Genomic DNA, 20,077 nt, shown 5'->3' on the forward strand with positions numbered 1-20,077 from the left:
AGCAACAAGATGACTTTACGTAGTTAAGTTGAGTCAACTAATCTTTTTTTACAGTGTAGTTATTTAAGGTTATTTATGAATTCTCACTTAAATAATATAATGATTTTATTGTCAGAACAGAGGAACATCCAAATATAAAAGTTAAAGTTCTGATAAGTAAAATGTATAATAATACAAACTTAAGATATGAAACTGGGTGCCCATATATAGAGGTTTACTCCTCGACGCAGCCGGCCCGGGTTCGAATCCAGCCTGCGGCCCTTTGCTGCATGTCACTCCCCCTCTCTCTCCCCTTTCACAACTTCAACTGTCCTATCAATTAAAGGCCTAAAATGCCCAAAAAATAATCTTAAAAAAAAAAAAAAGATATGAAACTTAGTCCTTTTAACAAAAACACAATAACTAACATTCATTTATCTTATTTATTTCAATGAATATATTTATATATGTGTGTGTGTGTGTGTGTGTGTGTGTGTATATATATATATATATATATATATATTTTTTTTTTTTTTTAAACAAAATATTGGTATTGTTATCGGCCTTAAAAATCCTTTTTGGTCGGGCTCTAGCCTGATGCAGGTGATTTCCAGGACATGATTTGGGGGGAATTGGGTATCCAACCCTAGCCCTCCCCTGCTGTGATTGACATTTTCCCACTGAGAAGTCCTGGTTCCCTGTGCTCACTGACCTACCTGGCATTTCACTCTAAAAGCACCGCCATAGGCCCTTTTTAGCATCAGACTACATTCCACACTGATCAGCCATCATCAGCTGTCAGTTCTCACAGCACCACAAACACTCATATCATCTTACACTGTTCAATTATACCTCCTTAAAAATGGGTAAAATTACATGTACTCCTTCATTCTTGTTGAAAAATCCAGAATCTATAGGCAAATATTTTTCACATCAAAAGTTTAAATGCTGGAAACAACATTTTTCCTACTTTACTGCATGTGCTGTAAAAGCGACAAGAAGTTAGTTATTGCAGTTTTGGCTCATTTAGCAAGACGCCATTTTTCAGAAATATAATCAAATATTGGTCATCAATTAATCTGTTTACTTTCTCAATTAATAAATTATTTACTCTATAAAATGTGAAAAATTCCTAAGATCCTATGATAATGTCGTCAAATGTTGTCTGACCAAGGCTGCCACTTAGGCTGCCACTTATATAAGACAGACAAACAACACTATCTCACAGCCTGTCTAACCCAAATACACTGAAACTTCATTTGACAGAGCTGCACACACCCTGCTTACTCTCTTTAAGGTGGATATGGTAGCTTTGGATGCAGCAACCATCCTGTTAAGTGTAGAGAACACACATAATCACATCTTCTGTTTCATTACAGAGCTGAGAATAGATGTCTTTAATACTTTCTATACTATCCCGGCGGACTCCTGAGGAGAACCATCCAGTAAGAATGGGACACTGTTGACCTTAAATGAGGTAATTATGCGGTAGTATAAGCACTTTGAGGAACTACGGAATCCAACTAACATGGTAAAGGCAGAGCTGAGGGCTAAAGGTCAAACAACTCCACAGTGGCAAAGCCCTGGGGATTGTAAAGAGCCCTACAGATATGCTGAAATCTCTGGGTGTGGTGAGGCTTGGGTGACAGCCCTTTTCAACATTGCGTGGAAGTTTGGGACAGTGCATGAGCAGTAGTGGGGTGGTGGTTCCCAAAAACAAAAGCGAGGATCAGAGCATGTGTGCCAATTACAGGGGTATCACACTATTTAGCTTTGCTGGTAAAGTTTACTCCAAGGTGCTGGACGATTCAGTCGATAGTCAAACCTCAGATTGAAGAGGAACATTGCAGATATAGTCCTTGTTCTTGAACAACGGACCAGCTTTTCCCTCTCGCAAGACATAGACCCGGGCCCCCCAGGAGAGTCCCGGGAGGTGCTGCAGGAGTATGGGGTGACGGTGTCCCTTTTTTGGCTATCCAATCATGTAAGTCCAAAGTGAGATTTATGTCCTGGTGATTTGTAGGAAGTCCAACTCGTTCCAGGTGAGGGTTGGCCACCGCCAGGGCTGCGCTTTGTCACCAATCCGTTTTGCGGTATTCATGGACAGGATATCGGGGCAAATTCTTGGTCGAGAGGTTGTAGTTTCGGCAGGCTGGGGATCTCATCGCTGTTTCTTGCAGTTGATGTGGTCCAGATGGCATCATCGGTCCATGACCTTTTACTACAGGGTCGATTCGCAGCCAAGTGTGAAGCGGCTGGGATGAGGATCAGCACCTCTTGATCTGAGGCAATGGTTCTCAGCAGAGAGATTATATCTCCAACCTGACCTAAGAGCACCTCAAGTTCCCCCAGTCAGAGCTGGTTCACGTGGCTGGGGAGAGGAAGTTTGGGGTCCCCTGCTTGAGCTTCTGCCCACGAGACACAACCCTGACTAAGTGGATGAAGATGGATGGATGGATGGCTCCTCACTTGTGCTAATTAGTTTGGCTCATTTGGCGGAATTGCAACTCCACCAGAAACAACTAAATGAACAGGAGGGCAGACATTCTAGATATTGTTTTATAACATCTTAGTTCTGATAGTACGTTAGTTAAAATCACTTTAATATCAGTATAACAAAAGAAGACAGAAAATCTGTAACTACATTTTATTTTCATAGCACCTTTCACAGATAAAAAACGCAAAGTGCTTCACAATAAAATGAATGAGAGGAAATTAAAGCATGAGTGATTATCTCCAACTCACCCTTTGACACCAGTGTTCCTAATGCGGAAATATTCCTCAGTTGGATAACTAATGTTTAAAGTGGAGCTCCAAGGACATAGCTGAATGAAAAACAACACCTCGGCTCCTGAGGCTCAGAGCCATAAGACAACGAGCCATTAGTCACCAATACGCTGTCAGTCACAACATCTTCTCTTCACTGGGGAAGATGGACTACTTGGATGGACAGTCACAAAGAAACGACATTGTGATTGATGGATTCCAAAAGTCAGGCAACAAGAGCTGGGCATAAACTGAGACAAAAGTCTGCAACACTTTCTCAGAGAAACTGAAGATCTCAGGGATCATGTTGGAACAGTTTCATTACAGTTCATGTCATTTAGCTGACGCTTTTATCCAAAGTGATTTACATTTGCGATATATCAGAGGTTGCATACCTCTGGAGCAACATGGGGTTAAGTGTCTTGCTCAAGGACACACCGGTTGATGTATCACAGTGGGAATTGAACCCAGATCTCCCACACCAAAGGCATGTATCATATTCACTGCGCCATCACCAACACAGTTGCACAGAACCAGACGGCCTGATGCACAGAAGGACACTCCCAGATCCAAAATCGATTGTTGCCAAGTTTCTCAAATGTAAGGTCAAAGTCCCTGTCATAGAGAGAGCAAAAAACTAAAAGGTATTGATGGACTATTCAAGGACTATCCTAAGCCAGTTCGCCAAAAAGGCTTAGTTGTTGCAAGTATTAACATCTGTAGCCTTAGAAAAAAAACATACCTCCCTTTCTTTGCAGTCTAATACTGTGGACGCTCTAGCTGTCTCAAAGACAGGCTGTTCATTTGATGATTCAGAGGTGACTTTGAATGGCTTTTCTGTAAACAGAAAGGATAGAAATAGGTTTGGATTTGGTGGGGTTGCATTTTTTATATACGTGAGCACTTTCCTGTGAAACCCCCCAACCACTATGATCTGAATGCGTGTGACATTCAGGCTGTCTGTTCTTACAGGGGCCCCAAGCTCAAGCCAACATTTTCAACTAAAGCCCGACCATTAAAGGATTTTTAAGGCCAATGCAATACAAATATTTGGTTATTTAAAAATCTGATAGTCTGATATTGGATGATTTTATGTAATCTAATATGTAAATGTAAACTACTAAAAGTGCTTTTATATCATACAGGAACCATTCACCATTAACACACATTCATACACTGTGGCCGAGGCTGCGGTACAAGGTGCCACCTGCTCTACTCACACACACATCTACACACCTGCTCATCAGATAAACACTCACACACATCTACACACCTGCTCATCAGATAAACACTCACACACATTCACACTCCGATGGCGCAGCATCAGGGGCAACTCAGGGCTCAGTGTCTTGCCCCAGGACACTTTGACATGGGACTACAGGGCCAGGGATTGAACCACCAACCTTCCGATTGGCCAGAAACAGCTCTACCACTGAGCATATGCTGGAGTGGACAGACTATGCAACGCCATCACTAACAGGGACGTTCTAGAAGGTCCTCTGGTGGACAGACCACGCAACGGCATCACTAACAGGGACGTTGTAGAGCGTCCTCTGGTGGACAGACTATGCAACGCAATCACTAACAGGGACGTTGTAGAGCGTCCTCTGGTGGACAGACCATGCAACGCCATCACTAACATTTTTTGATCCCTTTCACGATTCTCTCGCTCTTTCTCCCTCTCTCTCTGTGCTCTATTCACAGCTGATGGCCTGTTGATCGGCAGTGAGGATCCTTGTGGGGCCCACTGAGCCAACCCCATTCTGTCAGTGTCAGGGAAGTAAAACAGCTCCTCTTTAACCCCTGTGGACTGGCAGGGCCTGGGGACACTGAGGACCAGGAACAGCTTGTCACAATCAGCAGCTTCAGGCTACATTATCACTAACAGGGACGTTGTAGCTCATCCAGGATCTCCTCACTGACCGTAAGCTGGACTTCCTCTGTCTCAGCGAGACCTGGCAACAACCCAGCGACTCCTCTCACTCAACGCCTCCACTCCACCTGGGTTTGTTTATCATTCTCCTCCTCGTGGCTCTGGCCGCGGGGGTCTCTCTCGCGCTGCTCTACGCGAGAAGTGGAAGATGTTCCAGTTTCCACTCCAGTTTTCCGCCTATGGAATGCTTTGTTTTTAAATTGCCTGGTCCTACTCCACAGTATTGCCACAGTCTACCGCCCCCCCAAACCACACAGCGACTTTTTAAACGAATTCTCCATACTACTACCCACCTCTTTACTCTCTCTCCTAATGTCATTCTCCTTGGTGATTTAATATTCACATTGACAATATAATCTCCCACTCACCAAAGACTTTACTTCCTGTCTTGCAGTTCTGGATTCCACAGTATGTTGACTTCCCCACACACATAAAGGACATCACTGGATTTAATCTGCTGCTCTGGCTTAATCCCCTCCAACTGTTCTGCTGATGATGTTCACATTTCGGATCATTTTCTTTTGTCCTTCAATATCTCTTTGTCTCTCTCTGTAATCAAGCCAGTCCGCCATACTCTTTTCGTAATATCAAAACATAAATACAGACATCCATCCTCCCACATTGACAATTTGCCTATTCCTGATTTTCCTCTCCAGACCACCTTGTCACCCATATAATTCTGGACTTTGCAATATTCTCAACTTCCTTGCCCCTCTCAAAACCTGATCTGTGCCTTTTTCCGCTCTGCCCCTTGGTTTTCACCTGAGCTCCGCCTCATGAAAGCCAAGGGTCGCCAACTTGAACGCCTCTATAAAAAACTGGTCTCTCCATTCACAAAGAAATGTATAATCTCACTTTCTTCATTACTCAAACTCAATAGCCGTAACTAAATCAATCTTCTATTCTACCTCATTGCTCCAACGAAGGAACATCCAGGTCTCTCTTTTCAATAATCCATAAAACCTTTAATCCCCCTGATTCTCTGCCTTCTCACATGTACTCAGTTGAAACTTGTAATCACTGGTTGTCTTTTTTAATGAAAAAATCAACTCCATTCACCCCAATTACATTTGACCCCCTTGCCTCCCCCCACCTTTGCCCCTCCCCAATAGCCAGTCATTTTGTTGCTTTCTATGCCCACCCCTCCGAAATTTCTGATCTCATTCGTAAATCCAGTCCTCAACCTGTTCTCTGACCCCCTCCCCACGCTCTGGTCAAAACCTGTCTCACTTCCCTCATCTCCTTCATAACTACCATTATTCATTCTTCTCTCTCCTCTGGTATTGTCCCCTCACTTTTCAAAACAGCATCCTCTCACCAGATTCTGAAAAAACCTGGCTCAGACCCAACCAACTATATAATCTTCGTCCTATCTCAAATCTTCCCTTTATTTCTAAAATTCTTGAAAAAATAGTGTCTGTTCAACCCATGCTTTTCTTACCCTTACTGTCTTTATGAACCTTTCCAGTCTGGTTTTCGCCCCTCCCATAGTACTGAAACTGCCCTTAAAAATCACCAATGATCTCCTCACAGCTGCTGATTCCGACTCATCTCCATCCTCATCCTCCTCGATCTCAGTGCGGCCTTTGATACCATTTCTCACTCCATTCCCTCAATAGACTTTCTTCCTCTCCCGGCATCTCCCACCCCTCTTGACTGGTTCCGCTCATATTCTCCGACCGCACTCAGTTTATTCAACTCAAATCTTCACATCCCACCCTTCCCCTGTTACTACGGGCGTCCCTCAAGGTCAGTTCTTGGCCCCCCCTTTTCATCACCTACCACTTCCCCTTGGCAATATCTTCCGCAAATTCAAACTTCATTTTCATTGTTACGCAGACGACACCCAGCTCTATTTATCCAGCATACCCACCTCCTCGCTCCCCCCCTTGTCCCTTACTAACTGCTTACTTGAAATAAAAGACTGGTTCACCGCAAACTTCCTTAAACAACAGTGATAAAACCGAACTCCTCCCGTAGCCACCAAGTCCACCCTATCCAAATCAATAGTTTCTCTCTACCAATCGACAACTCCTTGTTCTCCCCTTCCCCTCAGGTCAAGAGTCTGGGCGTCATCCTCGATTCTCCCTCTCCTTTCAGTCACACATAAATAATATCTGCCGGTCTGCATACTTCCACCTACCAACATAAACACCGCCTCCGTCCGTCCCTTACCACTCACACTGCCTCATCCTTATCCACCAGCCTCTTCACCTCCCGCCTTGACTACTGTAACTCTCCCTTTTTGGCCTTCCTCAAAAATCCCTCCATAACTTCAACTTCTTCAGATCAGCAGCTCGTGTCATCACCAGAACCCCCTCATTTCATCATATAACCCCGGTTCTCAGCAGCTCCATTGGCTCCCGGTTCAATTCAGAATACAATTTAAAATCCTTCTCCATACTTTCAAAGCCATCCATAACCTTGCCCCTCCATATCTATCAGAAACTCCTACACATTGCCGTCCCCTCCCGCTCCTCAGATCTTCCTCCTCCCTCCACCTCACTGTCCCCATGCTCGACTCATCACCGTGGGGACCAGCCTTCGCCGCTCTGCTCCCCCTCTGGAACTCACTCCCACCCGACCTCCGCAACATCAACTCTCTCCCTCTGTTCAAAACTAACTAAAAACCCATCTGTTCCAGCTCGCTTATCTGTAAATACACTGTTCCTGTTTTGTTTTGTTTGTTTGTTTTGTTTTTTGGTTTTATCTGTTTTGTTATTACTACTACACTTTTATGTTCCCTATATCTGTCTTTTATTCTCTGTAAAGCGTCCTTGAGTGTTAGAAAGGCGCTGTTAAATAAAATGTATTATTATTATTATTATTTTACATTAGCATAAACACGATCCGGGACTGATACGCCAGCCAGGGCCCTGAGTAGCAGCACCTCTGACAGTATTACGTATTAATAATTCAAACAAAACTAGGGATGCACAAATAATCTAATCGCAATTACATTACATCTCACATTGTCTTTTCTTTCTCTTTTTCTTCTCGCTTTTCCCTAACACATCCGCAACACTAACTCCGACACCGCTCTCTTTGCTTCACTCACACACACTGACGCCAGTCATCAGCGCCCGCCATTGTCGCAGATGCCTGGTTTATGGTTGTGTGGTGAGTCTTTGTGAAATCTGCCCTCTGAATTACACTTATGCTTTTTGGCTTTTACCCTTTCCTTTATTGTGTTATATTTTTTTGTGTGCATGGTACAGGTTTACAAAGTGATAAAGCCCAAAGTCCCCCCCAAGGGACTTATCATCTCCAACAGAAACCATTGTTTACAAACTGCTCCAAACAACTCTACTGTAGTCCAGCCTTTACTTCAGAGACACATGTTATAATGCTTGCCTAGCTGCTAGCATGGTACACCCTCATACTCTGCTTCTGACTGGCTAGTAGTCCTTATCTAGCTATTGTCAGGGCCCTCATACTCTGCTCTGAATGGCTAGTAGTCCTTACCTAGGTACTGTCAGGGCCCTCATACTCTGCTTCTGACTGGCTAGTAGTCTTACCTAGGTTGTCAGGGTACACCCTCATACTCTGCTTCTGACTGGTAGTAGTCTTACCTAGGTACTGTGCGAGGCGCCCCATACTCTGCTTCGACTGGCCTAGTAGTCCTTACCTGGTACTGTCAGGCCCTCATATCTGCTTCTGACTGGCTAGTAGTCCTTACCTAGGTACTGTCAGGGGTCCTCATACTCTGCTTTGAACTGGCTAGTAGTCCTTACTAGGTACTGTCAGGGCCATTAACTCCTGCCTCCTGACTGGCTAGTAGTCCTTTACCTAGGATACATGTCAGGCACCTCATACTCTGCTTCTGACTGGCTAGTAGTCCTTACCTAGGTACTGTCAGAGTACACCCTCATACTCTGCTTGGAAGCAATGATACCCATTAGCAGCATTAGCAGCAGCGGTGTGTCAAAAACACAGAAGGTGTAGTAGTACGTCCTGTACGTCCCTTATCTGCTATCATATTTCAAGATGGCGCATGAAAATGGAGCATCTACACCAGTTCATGCAACTAGCCAAAAGCCAAATGGAATACTTGGAATTGATGGTGGTGTTAAGTATTTAAGAAAAAGAAACACTTTGTTAACGGGCAACACATATTTTGATAATGAACAACTACAGACGTTCCACACTGGCCCTTTAAATCAAGCCTGGAGCCCTTTCTCTTTCACTCCGCCTTTCTAATTGTTAGTTTCCTATACTGCACTGTATGTATGCTTGTATTCAATATCTGTCTTAGTGTCTTAGTCAGGAAAGGGAAACACTAGTTTCATGACGTTTTTATAATAACTAATATAACAGAGATTACCGTTACTTTATTGTCCTTTTATTTCCTCTACTGGTTCTCCATTACTGCTCTTTTTTGACTCCTTGTCCTCCACATACATATATTTTATTATATTTATGTCTGCTGTTTTATATGTTTCATATTAAAAGTGAGAGAGATTCCTGTACTGACATGTTTTGATTTTTTTATAAAACAGCACCAATTTTAAATAGTGTCATTGCTGCCACTCCTACGGAGCCGTCTGTTCCCAGAGCTGATAAAATACAGTATTCTCATTAAAATAATTGTTGTTCAAAGCGCAATCAGTCTGTGTCTTTTCTGTAGGCCTACTTCATATCCACTCATGTCTCTCCAAGCCACTCCGAATAAATCCTAGCCCGCACCCCCCCCCTCTCGCACATGCAAATCCCTCCTCAGGAAGACAGAGTTGCTCTGTGCACGTTAAGGAACACCATACTGATACAAAGCGTGAGGGAAAGTGTGAAAGAATAGGAAATGGCAGGGAACACGTATGAATAGTAATCCCCCCCCCCCTTTAAAAAAACAGCATGACGAAAACAACGTGCTCTAACATCAAGCATTAAAAAAAATGTGTGAATGTAATAAAGATGTTTACCTGCAGGAAACGCTGATTTCAATCTTTGTCGCCGGTACTGTGGAGTTGAGTGGGTCGAAATCCACTACTGTCGCCATGGCTCAGGCTCTGTGATCACTTCTTCTGAAGCCCTCAACTTCTCAATGGGATTACAGCACTAATTAGTTCGATCCATCAAACCGGGAGGAGACACGGGGCGGGAATCCGGCTGGGGGGAGCGCAGTTAGGAGGCATACCTGAGGGGGTGTGTGTGGGTGTGTAGAGAGAGAGAGAGAGAGAGAGAGAGAGAGAGAGAGAGAGAGACTCCTCTGCTCCTTAATTCTCTCTATCCACCGCCAGATGGAGGCAAGGGTCTTTGTGCAGTCTGCTCGCGCCTTCTGTTGGGGGTATGGCGGCAGGGGCGCGGGGGGGGTAATAGTTTCACATTGTGTGTCTGTTTTTATGTTGGGATCATGTATAATGGAAGACCAGAAGACGTGGGCAGGAGTTGTGAGAGAAGGCACTTCACAGATGAAGGACATCATACCACAATTATAGTGTGTGTGTGTGTGTGTGTGTGTGTGTGTGTAAACCTGAGAGTCAGGTATGTTATTGTCACATTATTTTTTTGTATGATGCCAATTAAACACGTAATCTGAATCTATCTAGTATTCAGGGCAGGCACAGTGCCAATCCTGATTCTTATGTGTTGCTTTATTTTAACCCCCTGTGTGTTCAAGGGTTCCTAGACTAATCTATTACATTGTACTTGAATTATTAATTACCTCTGTATATTAAGCTCTTTCAGATAACAGATAAAGAGTTTGAAAACTTTGATTTAAAGACCACTTCAGAATTGGCCTGCTCAGAGGAAGAAGCACTAATGATTCCAGAAATAACGTTGTGTATGATTTATCTATGGTATTGGTAATTTTGTGTAACCTATACTGACCAGTTCTGTTAAATGGGTTAATGCAGGATCAATTGATAAACACATCTTCCTAAAATCTGTACTACGTATAACACATAGCAGGACGATGTGCCTGAGATTGCATCTGTAAAATGTATAGCTGATCTTGGGACGATGTATATGAGCCCGCATCTGCACGATGTATGATATACGTTAGAACGATGTATGAGCCCATATCTGTACGATGTATGACATACGTTAGAACGATGTATGAGCCCGTATCTGTACGATGTATGACATACGTTAGAACGATGTATGAGCCCGTATCTGTACGATGTATGACATACGTTAGAACGATGTATGAGCCCGTATCTGTACGATGTATGACATACGTTAGAACGATGTATGAGCCCGTATCTGTACGATGTATGACATACGTTAGAACGATGTATGAGCCCGTATCTGTACGATGTATGACATACGTTAGAACGATGTATGAGCCCGTATCTGTACGATGTATGACATACGTTAGAACGATGTATATGAGACCGCTTCTGTACAATGTATGACGTACATTAGAACAATGTATATGAGCCCGCATCTAAACAAAAAGCCAACAATCTCCAAAAGGCATCAAATGATAGATTAGACATTTGTGTAATATGTCACAAAAGGTAGATTTTTTTCCATCACTTCCACCTTCAAAATAACAAAAAACAAAAAAATAGCGTCTGCACTGTCACACACTGCTCCTTTTAAGGTCGATCCAGAGATTTTACATTATGTTGAGGTCAGGAGATTGTGAAGGCCATGGAAAAACCTGCAGTTTATGCCTCTTGATGTAAATCGCCGTGTATGATGCATGACATACGTTAGAACAATGTATATGAGCTCGCATCTGTACAATGTGATATACACGTCGCGGACAGAGCGGCTACATGTCGCTGAAATGTAGAGCAGGAACGTCCCGGGGACGTTGTGCAAGTGAGCAAACGAGGAATATACTACATATTGCCGCCGCATTTTTATTACATTGCGGCAACTTATTGGTGCTTACTGGAAATGGAATAAAACGTAGGCCTATACAAGTCCAAATCTACACAAAACACACAATCAATTAGTAAGCTCACAGCAAATGTATTTACATGGTATTTAGGCAACTTCTATTGCAACGTTGTAAAGGCCAGATGTCCAGACCAGTGCAACAGTAACTTTGTTTTTTATATCCTGCATGCATCAAAAATGGTATCAGGCCAGCCAGAACCCTAAAAAACTGTTTTAATAAAGCAGTATATTACATCAGATGCATTAGCTTCCACCATTTAGTTGTTTTGTGTAATTTAAAAATATGTGTGATCTTACTTGGCTACAGCAGCCCTTTGCTGTGTGTCCTCCCCCCATCTCGCTCCCCCTTTCATGGCTATCCACTGTCACTATAATAAAAGGGAAAAGCCCCAAAAAGTAATCTTAAAAAAAATAGACATTGCCACATAGGCTAAAAGAAGCTTAGGACTCCATAAAAAGGCTACACATCTTCTAACAAATTATGGGTGAGCAGAGTAAAAAAACAAACAAAAAAAAACAATCGGTTAAACGTTAAAACAAAACTTGCCAATTAGAAGTGCCAAATGGGAATGGGAAACATCCAGATATGTAAGTGCTTCATGCAATCACGTTGCATCTGACAGAATTCTTATTTGCCAAACTGTAATTAGAGGTCCTGTCTGTGAAGCAGTTCATGTATCACGCCCTGGATGATGACCAATACAAGGTACTGAGATTACCATTCACATTCACTCAAACAAGAAAGAAACAAAGAAGTCACTAGAGTGTGTTTTCTTGTTTATTCGCTGCTCCATTCATCTTTCATTGTGGCTCATCGTCTGCCAACAATTAAAAGCATTTTATAACGGAAAAAAAACAAAAGTAGAATTACTTAAAAAAGCATCAACTCTACAAAGAAGTAGTCTTTACACAGAGAACCCCGGGACGAGTGCAATCCAGCATTTTAATCAGATCCTGAAATAAAAGTTTGTAAGACATTGTATGCTGTATGGAGATAAACTTGGAGGATGTCATACTAAACCAGTGAGTGAAAATGTGACAAATATCTAAAGTAAACCAGGATGAGAAATTCTTACAATGACTATTTTCAGCAATGTGAAAATGTAATGGCAAGGGTCCTGTGATCGGCTGCTTAACAGCTACAGCCAGACAGAATGGATGGCATGATGCCAAAATAAAAACAAATGACATGAAACCTGGACTGAGCTAGACCTCCTTCTCAGGAAATATATCTTAATAAGAAAGCTTGAAAGCTCGAGACAGAGCCGAGGCCATGCTTTAGACAGATTGTGTCAATGAGTGCACAACATGGAAGCATTCCGACAGCCCATGCAGAGAGATTATACATGAACCACATGCTCATAAACAAAAGGATGACACCTCCTGTGGTTTAAAAACATCTTAGCGAATGTGTTTCGGTACAAACAAAGCAGAATTTGGCTTATATTTGGCAAGCAGAACACTAAATTCTGCAAGTTGAAACAACAGTTGAACAGTTTAGGAAATGTGCTTATTCAAATTCTTTCTAAGAGTAAGACGTGAAAATCGAGTTCTCACTTATGCACGTGTATATATAAGCTTTTGAGGTGTTGGTATGCACATTTAAACAGACTCTAAACTTTAAAACCGAGCTACGCTATCACTTTTTAGAAAGAAAGTGAATAAATGCAAAATTTCTAATTCAATTATTCCTTAAACCAATGATATCCTCTTCTCCTAAAGGCTTTTTTAAAAACATACATGAAAATTTTGCTCATCATTACATCGACCTCATCTTGTCGAGCTCTTACACCCTTTGAAAAACAGAAATGCACCTGAAACTGGATCAGAAGAATTAGAGATCTGACCCAGCGTTACTGAAGATAAAAAAGGCACAACAAAACGTCCTGAGGTACAGCAGCCGTCCAAACCGTTTGGCAACACCAACCAGCTAGTTCAAATAAAATCTCAACAGAACAGAAAAGAACATAAAAATGACTTGTGAATCTACCCCAAAAGTACTTCAGCTAGAAATATTTGTCCTAGTGTGACCTGAAAGAAGGCAGCACACGTTTTTTGAGCGAGCTTGGTGTTATCCTAGCTGGGCAGAAAGCTCAGCACTGGCGGGAGTCCCGTGGACCTCAATTCATCGGACTCCTGAAACACTGAAAAAGGCCTCCGGTTAACAGACCGCCTACCACCAGGCTCAATGGCTTGTGCTACCATGTCAGTGCTACTGAAGAAGAAATGACTGGGGAGGTTAAATGACAGCTAGGATTGCTTTGTTTCCTGGGTTACGATCTTCAAACGCTGCTATGTGAGGCCATTCAGGAACTGTTCCTGTCCATGTTGAATCATCAAAACTTATTTTATGAAAATGAAATAAAATATCACAGAACTTGAAAGTGATCTAGTTAAAGGATAGGCTGCCCAACTTCCACACAGGTGGCTGTAATTGTCCCTTCTGTCCACACTATGCATGGGCAAGTTACCGGTCTCAAGGCATAACGCAGTGTGAAAAAACGTTCATACCGTTCCTAAGGAATGAGCTGTTTTTGATGAGCGATTGAGGAGCTAAAGGGCAGTTTAGTAATACCTCTCCCTGCCAGTGGGCAGTGGGATTAAAAAATACAATGCATTGTGTTCATTGGGGGAAAAACAAATACAGTAAAATTTTGGCTGAAGGTAATCATACCGTCAGAATCGTATACCGGCCCATGCCTAGTCCATACTAGCTTTTCTCCCAACCTTCAGGTTGGACCACGTTTTGAGGCTTCAGGAGTGGCCTTTTGATTTGGTCAGACGATATGTTTTATGGATTAGCACAGTGAACCCTTAATCTTGAGGGGTCTTGCCAAAACTGAGAATTCCTATTTGAGTCACAGAATATGATGCAAGACCAGGACAAAGCACTGGCCCTTTAAACTGCCTGAGCCTCATATTAGCTATCAAAGCTGTAAACCACAAAAAAGCTTGGTTGTAGGGCTGGATTTATCTAATCTTTCAAATCCAGTCCAACAAAATCCCTCGGCTCAGATCAGTAATGCGTAGCAGCACAGCACAAGAGAACTAAGAACACATTGCTGCCTGCACACGGGACAATCACTGCAAGGACTCTGATGGGAGTTTTGAAAATTAGAAACAGGTGATGAAGAACAGTGGAGGGAAGAATTGGTTCTATTCTGCCTGTTACAGGGACAGACCCCATATTCAGCCATATACATTTCAGCAGTTAGAAAACCTTCTTTATATCCCTTTTTGATACTGTGGCTGAAACCATTTCCGTCCCTGAATACGACTTGTCTAAGCATGTAAGGTTTGAAAACCAAAATCAAATAGGTAAAAATCAATGCTTCACAATTCAACAGAGAGGTTTGGCACTTTATTGTCCTCCAGTCCAGGCATGCTGCGTCGACTGTGGATGGATAGATGGATGGATGGAAGCAGGAGGACGGTCTGAAGTCACATTGAGAGGGTCAGACGATGGTGCTGGTGCCCCGGAGGCCAACCCCACGGGCAAACTGCTCCAGCAGACCGGTTATGGCGCCAGAGGGGCTGGGTGCCGACGACTTGAGGCCAACAGTGGAGCTGTAGGCAGCCAGGAAGACTTCCCGCACCGCCTCCAGACGGGCCTGACGCTCAGAGGGGAGGGGACACCTGCACAGGAGAGAGAGCAAACACAATGAGACCCAAAGAAACAGGAGAGATGTCCCACGTTAAAAGTGCTGTAAAAAAGAAGAGAAGAAGACCGGAATGATAGTTAACCCTAACCCAACAGTAACCATCAGAGCTCACACACTCATCATCATCTCTTGGCTTCTCTCCCTTTTTCCCAGTTCCTCTCCTTCCTTCCCAATAAAGATGAATAGATGTCTTTGCTTTTCCCATTATCGAGTCTGTGCTCTCTGTTGGAAAAGCTAAAGGCGTTTTTCCGACTGGGGGACTTTTACATAGTTCTTTGAACCATGTTCTAAAAAAGACCTTTTGTTATTGTGTCAGCACAGCAAGAACTACGAATGATCTGCTTTCAGAGACTCTTTTGTCTCTGTGTTTGGGTTAGGTACTAGGGCTGCACAATTAATCCAATTTTAATCGCGATCACGATTTTGACTTTCCACGATCAAATTTGCGTGATCGAGCGATTATTTTTTTTTAAAGCATCATTTCATAGAACCCTCCGGGTTTTTTGCAAAGCCAATCTACCGCTCCGTCAACCCGTCTGATCATGAGCCAGTCAGAGTAGTTCCCTGCATTAGTCTACAGTTTTAATTATTATTAACACAGTTGTATATTGTTAAGTATGAGGGGCAAACGTGTATTTGTACCAGTTTTTCCGCGGGTAACTCTGCTATCGCGGCCGCCACGGCAAAGAACACAGAAGAAGTTATTGAATGCAGCTAACTTCAGTTGGTAGAGTAACAGCGTGTGAGACGGAGCCTGCTGGACCTGGACCAGAGATGTGACCCATGGCCAGAATACCATAGTTCATAAAATGCAGCGCAGTGAAGATACAGACGTTTAATACACACGACGTGTGTATCCGCCGTTCGACCCGTGCTGGACCCGTTCATAATGATCAGCCGTCTCTCTGTGAGTAGCGTCCATCACACTCCCTCTCGCAGTTATAAATAGCCCATGTGACAATAAAATTTGTTTTGGTTAAAATCAACAAATAATCGTGAGAATAATCGCGAAGAGATCAAAGAGATCACATGCAGCAAAGGATTGCAAGTTGGGGTCAAACCCGGGCCCGCTGTGTCAAAGACTAAACCTCTACATATACGGGCACATGCTTTACCAACTGAGCTATCCGGACGCCCTGCCCTGACAGGAGGACTACACAGTGTTACTTACATGCGTCCACTGGGTCCTTCATCCTGAAAACTGAAGGGCAGAGGGCAGTCGTAGGCAGCAGCCACAGCAGACGAGCTGGAGAAGGCTGAAGCCAGAGGGGGAGGGAAGTGAGCATGGTCATGGATGCTGCCACAACCCGAAACTATCTGCCAACTGCCATACTCTGTGGAGAGTGAGGAACCTGACCGAGTGTAGTCTGCTGCTAACCTAAGAGAGACAGGGAGGAGACAAGACTCATTCTAACTACATATTGTCAGCCAGAGTCCTCAGAGGTAAGCTAGTTAGCAAGCAGCCAGATGTACACAGGTCTTTCTCACTGTGACATGGAATACAACCAGCAGGTAGTCAGAGCTGTCGCTCTGCTTGTAGATAGACATACATTTGTTGTTGCGCGTGTCATGCCCCTCATTTTTAGCTGGCGTTAAATGATCACAAAGACATGTGCTTGTATACCACCCTGATACCACCACGGTATGTTCCCGTCAGCCTCCAGCACATGCTCTCCTCCACCAAGTTAGAAAACAATGCAAAACCAGCTGGGACTTTTAGGTTGTTTCCTTTCCAAACCTACTTTCATAGATGTCAATACAAACATTTCAATTGGTTGCAGGAGAATACTGTTCTTAAACCACTAACTGAAGTCAGCACTGAAGGCACTGTGAGACGGTCTGAGCCAGCCTCAACCAGGTAGTCACATTATCATGGTGCAGAGACTCATTTGGACAGCAAAGATGGAAAACGGCAACAACCTGTTTTTAGCATGCCACCGCTCTGGAAGTTAAGCGGTAATGAGGTCAATGTTGGAATAACGTATGTTGTGTGGCGAGGGGGGCTCCTACCCAGCTTAGTTTGAATGGCTCTGCGCCGGCAACAGAGTGGCTGCAAACCACTTGGACTCAAGGATCAAATGATGAGATTTTTGAGGTCAAAAGGTCTTTGTACTTGCAGGCGACAGGATTCAGATAGAGCTATGTTGAGTTGCCCAGGTGTAGATTTCCTCAGCCAACAACTGTGCACTCCACACAGTTCTGATCTCTGCCAGATGGATATGTTTGGACTACACAATGAACAGTAGGTTTTAATAGAGACGGGATCTTTTCATCTTATTTCAGTCATTGCTGGGATATTGTATAGCCATCTATAAAATCGGGTTCTCTCTCTCTCTGTGTCCCCACACATGCGCAGTGCAGCAGCGGGGGCAGGGAGATGCTACATCGCTACAGGCTCATTAATTGTGGTTCACCGCTGTCATGCCAAAAACTGACTGCTATCTACCCTACATGCACATCATGAAATAGGGAACACGTTTGGTTTCCAGCGGCGCCAGCAGTGATCGCTTCGGCGTCTCCGTTATGAATGGGTCAAGCCAGGTAGGTCACAGCACAGCTGGATCCTTTCCCATAAAGAATCTACGCTTCACGCCCCAGATCATCCAACATTTACTCAAGCAGAGTGTCTGTATAATGGAAGATGGCATGCAGAACTGGACTTGCTGATGGAGTTCTATCGACTTACTCACCTTCTTCCAGGGACAGCCAATGGGCTGCTGCCAATGCGAGTGGCGCCGTGTTCCGATTGGTTGGAGGAGGAGGAGCTGGAAGACCTGGCCTCAGTGAGTGGATGGGAGAAGTGCTCGTCCAGAGGGTGGGCTTTATTCCAAACAACCATCTGAGGAGAGGAGGCAGGGCCTTTTCTCCTGAGGACACAAACAGAGCAGGGCCGTGTGCAGCACCAGCAGCTTGGGATCAGAAAAATATATTTTGGTAGCAACTCAAGTTTATTTTTGATTGACATGAAGCAACCTCCAAATATTTGACAATAGTCTGTTGTGTCGATTCTTGGAGCTAAGGTAAATGAGAGCGGTAGGTGGGCACAGAGGGGGTCTGGACACAGGCCTCCTCGTGGTTCTATGCTTCTGCCAACCAGTCTGCTGCATTCACATCCATGTCTGTCCGGACTAGTATTATATATGCAGTGAAGACTTTGAAGCAATTTAATAAAAAAAGGTATTAAGTGTGTGTTTTGGTTTCTAAACAATCACCCCACTTTCAAGATTAGTGTCACCAATTTAGTATCCGACCAGATGTCTCCCCTTATGTTCTGGAGTTATGGCATTGAATGGGATATAAAATGTCATTACTTCATCTTATTAGACATGTGATGGAACTGTCATAGTCATCATATTATTCTTTCACCTCAAAAATCTCATCAGTTGATCCTTGAGGCCAAGTGGTTTGCTGTTGCCAGCGTAGAGCCTCTACAACTTACCTGGATAGGATACCACCTTGCCACACAACATTTACATTATTCCAACTTCAACCTCATTATTGCTAAACTTCCAATGAAATAAGTGCTGTGTGTGAGGGAGCCAGAAGCTGTGATGACGTAAACTACTGCTCTACTGCCTGAGCCACCTATGCTAGGCGCCCTGCCTCGGCGTCTTACCGCTGATCATGTGTAGGCAGCTCACCCTGGCAAATACCACTGAGCGTATAGGTGGACATGAGTCGTACGGAACCATTGATTGTTACTGTGAAAACTTTCTCAAGTTGAAAGATGCTCCAGTATTATCTAGTCTCGTTGAAGCAACATGCCCACACCAACACTGTGTTCAACACTGAAATACATGAAGCTCCGTGTGTTCCTTGAAATGCTTACATTTGATCATGAATGATTCACTTAAGGTGTATGAAAAGGTCATCTATCAACATACCAAAACATCCAATTAAAACATTAGTAATTAATGAGGTGAGCCTGTGTATGCGTGTGAGCGAGAGACACACTGACCAGCTGGAGGTCTGGGGTTGGCTGGGGAACAGGTCCACAGTGTCGCTGGTGAGGCTGGAGGCAGCGCCCGCCTCTTCAGTGATAAGGGAGAAGTCGCTGCTCAGACTGGTCACACTGCCGCGGTCCTTGGGTTCTGAAAGCAAACACACAGCACGGCTGTTGGCTCACTTCCTTTTTAATGGCTGACATTCTGAGGTACAGGAGCTGTAGGCAAACCACAACTTCTGGCTTCAGTTACACAAGTAAAAGAAAACCTCATTCTAAATGCCATTGACATTTGTGGGGTCGCGGTTAGTTCAGACATGGACAGGAAAGCGGAGGAAACAAGGGGCGAAAGCAAAGACTGGCAAGCCAAAACATCTGGAATGCCCCCTGGTGGCTGGCTGTAGTATAGCTCATAAGCCACGCCCCCTCCATGTTAGCTGATGGACCAAACTAAAAAGACAAAGAACACATGTATGACCGTATTAAAAGCATAATAGGTCTCCTTCACAAAAGTTTAAGTTCTAAGTACCCTGAGATACGCTTCAGACATTAGTCTCTACTTGGGCCCACTGAGTAAGTACATTAAACAAATCAACAACTGGATATGGTAGCAGCGTTCAGTTTCGACACTGCACTATGCTATCCTATGCTTCCATTTCTTACACTGCCCTTTGATTTTTATTCGATACCTTACTTTTTTTGTATTCTCTTTACCAAATCTTTTTTTTTATAATTTTTAAGTCTTAAATGTTCTATGTTAAGCACTTGCATTGCCTTGTTGTTGAAATGTTTTGTATAAATAAAGCTGCCTGGCCTAAAATGGCGTCATTCCACTTAGAGGAGGGTCTGGTATTGTGCGTGCTAAAATAGCTTCCTGGGACACTAAATGTTCCTGCCATTATTATTATTATTATTATTATTATTATTATTATTAGTAGTAGT

General features: G+C 43.6%; 2 protein-coding genes across 2 annotated transcripts in view; both read right to left on the reverse strand.

The window, feature by feature from the left end:
* Positions 1 to 9,831, reverse strand: part of LOC116688228 (copine-9) — a 206,748-nt gene extending 196,917 nt beyond the window's left edge. The window contains exon 1 of the mRNA XM_032514085.1: positions 9,598 to 9,831. Coding sequence (XP_032369976.1) covers positions 9,598 to 9,674 — 77 coding nt within the window. The 5' untranslated portion in view covers positions 9,675 to 9,831. The remainder of the gene's footprint in view (positions 1 to 9,597) is intronic.
* A 2,464-nt stretch (positions 9,832 to 12,295) lies between these two features.
* mtmr14 (myotubularin related protein 14) overlaps positions 12,296 to 20,077 on the reverse strand; it is a 24,680-nt gene continuing 16,898 nt past the window's right edge. Inside the window, 4 exon segments of the mRNA XM_032513598.1 lie at positions 12,296 to 15,166; positions 16,364 to 16,570; positions 17,883 to 18,059; positions 19,151 to 19,283. Of these exon segments, the coding sequence (XP_032369489.1) occupies positions 14,986 to 15,166; positions 16,364 to 16,570; positions 17,883 to 18,059; positions 19,151 to 19,283 (698 nt within the window). The 3' untranslated portion in view covers positions 12,296 to 14,985.

This window comes from Etheostoma spectabile, chromosome 4, assembly GCF_008692095.1.
Source record: "Etheostoma spectabile isolate EspeVRDwgs_2016 chromosome 4, UIUC_Espe_1.0, whole genome shotgun sequence".
Taxonomy (NCBI): domain Eukaryota; kingdom Metazoa; phylum Chordata; class Actinopteri; order Perciformes; family Percidae; genus Etheostoma; species Etheostoma spectabile.